The 2,500-nt window shown below is 33.8% G+C and overlaps 1 protein-coding gene across 2 annotated transcripts in view; it reads left to right on the top strand.

The window, feature by feature from the left end:
- Nucleotides 1-2,500, top strand: part of LOC137632607 (bcl-2-related ovarian killer protein-like) — a 120,166-nt gene that overhangs the window by 837 nt on the left and 116,829 nt on the right. Inside the window, exon 2 of one of the 2 annotated variants that reach the window (XM_068364653.1) lies at nucleotides 131-530. In XM_068364653.1, the coding sequence (XP_068220754.1) occupies nucleotides 280-530 (251 nt within the window). In that variant the 5' untranslated portion in view covers nucleotides 131-279. Of the gene's footprint in view, nucleotides 531-2,500 lie in introns of both variants that reach the window. The other variant, XM_068364654.1, reaches the window with a different exon arrangement.

Raw genomic sequence — 2,500 nt, 5'->3', positions numbered from 1 at the left:
TGATGTGAATTGAAAGCAAAGTGTGTTGAGAAAATATTATATTGTGACTACAGAACACTTTTATATATATCAAACCTTGAAGACGTGTGTTATAGCTCAAAATGTAAAAAAAATTTTGATCGTTTCATAGGTATGAAAAAAGAAGGAAAGTAAATGGAGAAAAACAAACGCGAACAAAATGCGAAATGTGGAATTTTCCTTAAAAAGTACTATAAAGATCCTTAAAGACATCCACGATATGAAATTGACATCCACATAGTTCCCGTGTCATTGAACTGGATGAAAAGTTCATCTCCGAAACTCCTGCGCCGTGACCTCCCACCGCCCTCTCTCGCCATGTCCTCCCACACCTTCGAGAGCTTTGGGAGCGTGGGCGTCGGTGCCGGGATGAGCATGGGCATCAGCGGAGGGGGACCCGCGAGCATGAGGATGAGGAAGACCTCCGTGCCCATCATGTCGTCCAGGTCGCTGGAGATCCCCGGAGGACCTATGCATCCCAGGTCGCTATCTAGGTCTGGGTCGCCTGCCAGGTACGTTCCTTGTTTTAATAAGTTGTTGCATTATTCAAATAATTGAGTTGTTTATTTGGGAGGTTTAATGGTCGCTATTTGAATTCAAATTTTGTTGAATAGATCATTAGTAAGTTAGTTATGTATTAACTAGGGAGTAAAACTTGAACAAGAATGTATATTAATTATTATGAATGGAGAAGTATTGATTTAAAAGGTCAAGATAGAGACGGCTGGTGAAATGTAACCGAGGCCCTTTGCGTCAGTAGGCGTAGGAGGAGATAATGATGATAATAATAATAATAATAATAATAATAATAATAATGATAATAATAATAATAATAATAATCATCATCATCATCATCATCTAGTAAAACTTGAATTTTTTGTATATTAACTAGCGAGTAATACATAAAAAATATTATAAGAGAAGGGAAAATGGGAGATTAGCTATTATTATTCGTTACGATGTAGCGTTCCGAGGGAATTACTGGAACCAGTGATGAGTAATCTAATTATCTATCTGATGAATATAATAACATGATATTAGCTATAATTAAAATGGACGGTTTAAGATGTATTATCTATAATTAAAATGGACGGCTGAAGGATGTATATTTTACATCTTGATTAGGAAATTAATTTTTTTTATGATTATTTATGCTTGTTTAAAGTGTGTTTTATATCATGTGTGTATGTTTAGTTGGAAAGATATTTAGTTTACTTTTTGAAGGACAACTGGATTGTTATTTGTAATATTGTGAAAAGAGGGGATCGACTCTGAAATATTAGAAATTTTCCTTTTTTCCGCTTTTCCATTTTTCATATTATATAGTTTCAAGATAATTAACCGTAATTTTAGCTTATCCTCGTATACAAAAGGAATGGTAAATTTAGGTTAATCAGTAATCACTTGTTAAAGACATTCAAAACCGCCCCTTATTGAACGTTTCATTTCTTACTAATTTTCATTAGCATTTTGATAAGTTTCTTCCTTATAGAATTAATGATGTTTTCCTAATACTGATTGTGACAATCTCTCTATCTCCCTCTCTCTCTCTCTCTCTCTCTCTCTCTCTCTCTCTCTCTCACTATGAAGTCATTAAAATAGCATTAGTATCAACGAAGATTTGCAGAATGAATATGATATATCAACGACCTTTTCACCCGTCTTCTTGACAAAAAAAGATTATCTTTCCATTAATATTTTTCTCAATGATTTTATTGCCGCATAATTATGAGTCATTGGAGATAAGAGCTCGCATGCAAATACGTTGTGCGATAAGGGCACTCGCAAAATGGTCATGGTCATGCATTTAAAAAGTCCAGTTATATTCATGGGCATGCATTTATGAATGCAAAATGCATTTATGGGCATGCATTCATGAATAGACAGGCCAGAGATCCTGCATAGTTCACGTGAGTAGGAAATACTAATGCGAAGACTTACCTTTTGTGTGTTGTAGTAAATTTCCACATATTGCATACGCATAAATGTGTAACCTTATTTAGAGGGATTATTATTATTATTATTATTATTATTATTATTATTATTATTATTATTATTATTATTAACTAAGCTATAACTCTAATTGGAAAAGCAGGATGCCATAAGCCTAAGGGCTCCAACAGGGAAAAATTACCCAGTGAGGAAAGTAAATAGCAGAATCATTTAAGCCTCAACAAATAAAAAATAAATGCCTATGTTATAATACAATTCTTCAGATGGTATGGCGAAACAAAAAATAATCAACTTTCATATAGGAACAAGGTGAAAGGGTGTGCCTTACAAACATTAATACTCGTGCAAATGTGGTAACCATGCATGCGCATGTAACTGCACATTCACTCAAAACGCCTGTAGGCATATGGATATGTGTATTCTTATGTACATCTTAAAGTTAGAATGAATTCATATGTACTTTCATACCGAACGCTAATGATTAACAAATAAACATGCGTATTCATTAGACCATACCTTAATTACATGA

This window comes from Palaemon carinicauda, chromosome 41 (assembly GCF_036898095.1).
Source record: "Palaemon carinicauda isolate YSFRI2023 chromosome 41, ASM3689809v2, whole genome shotgun sequence".
NCBI classification, from domain to species: domain Eukaryota; kingdom Metazoa; phylum Arthropoda; class Malacostraca; order Decapoda; family Palaemonidae; genus Palaemon; species Palaemon carinicauda.
This window is presented reverse-complemented; position numbering and strand designations above follow the sequence as displayed.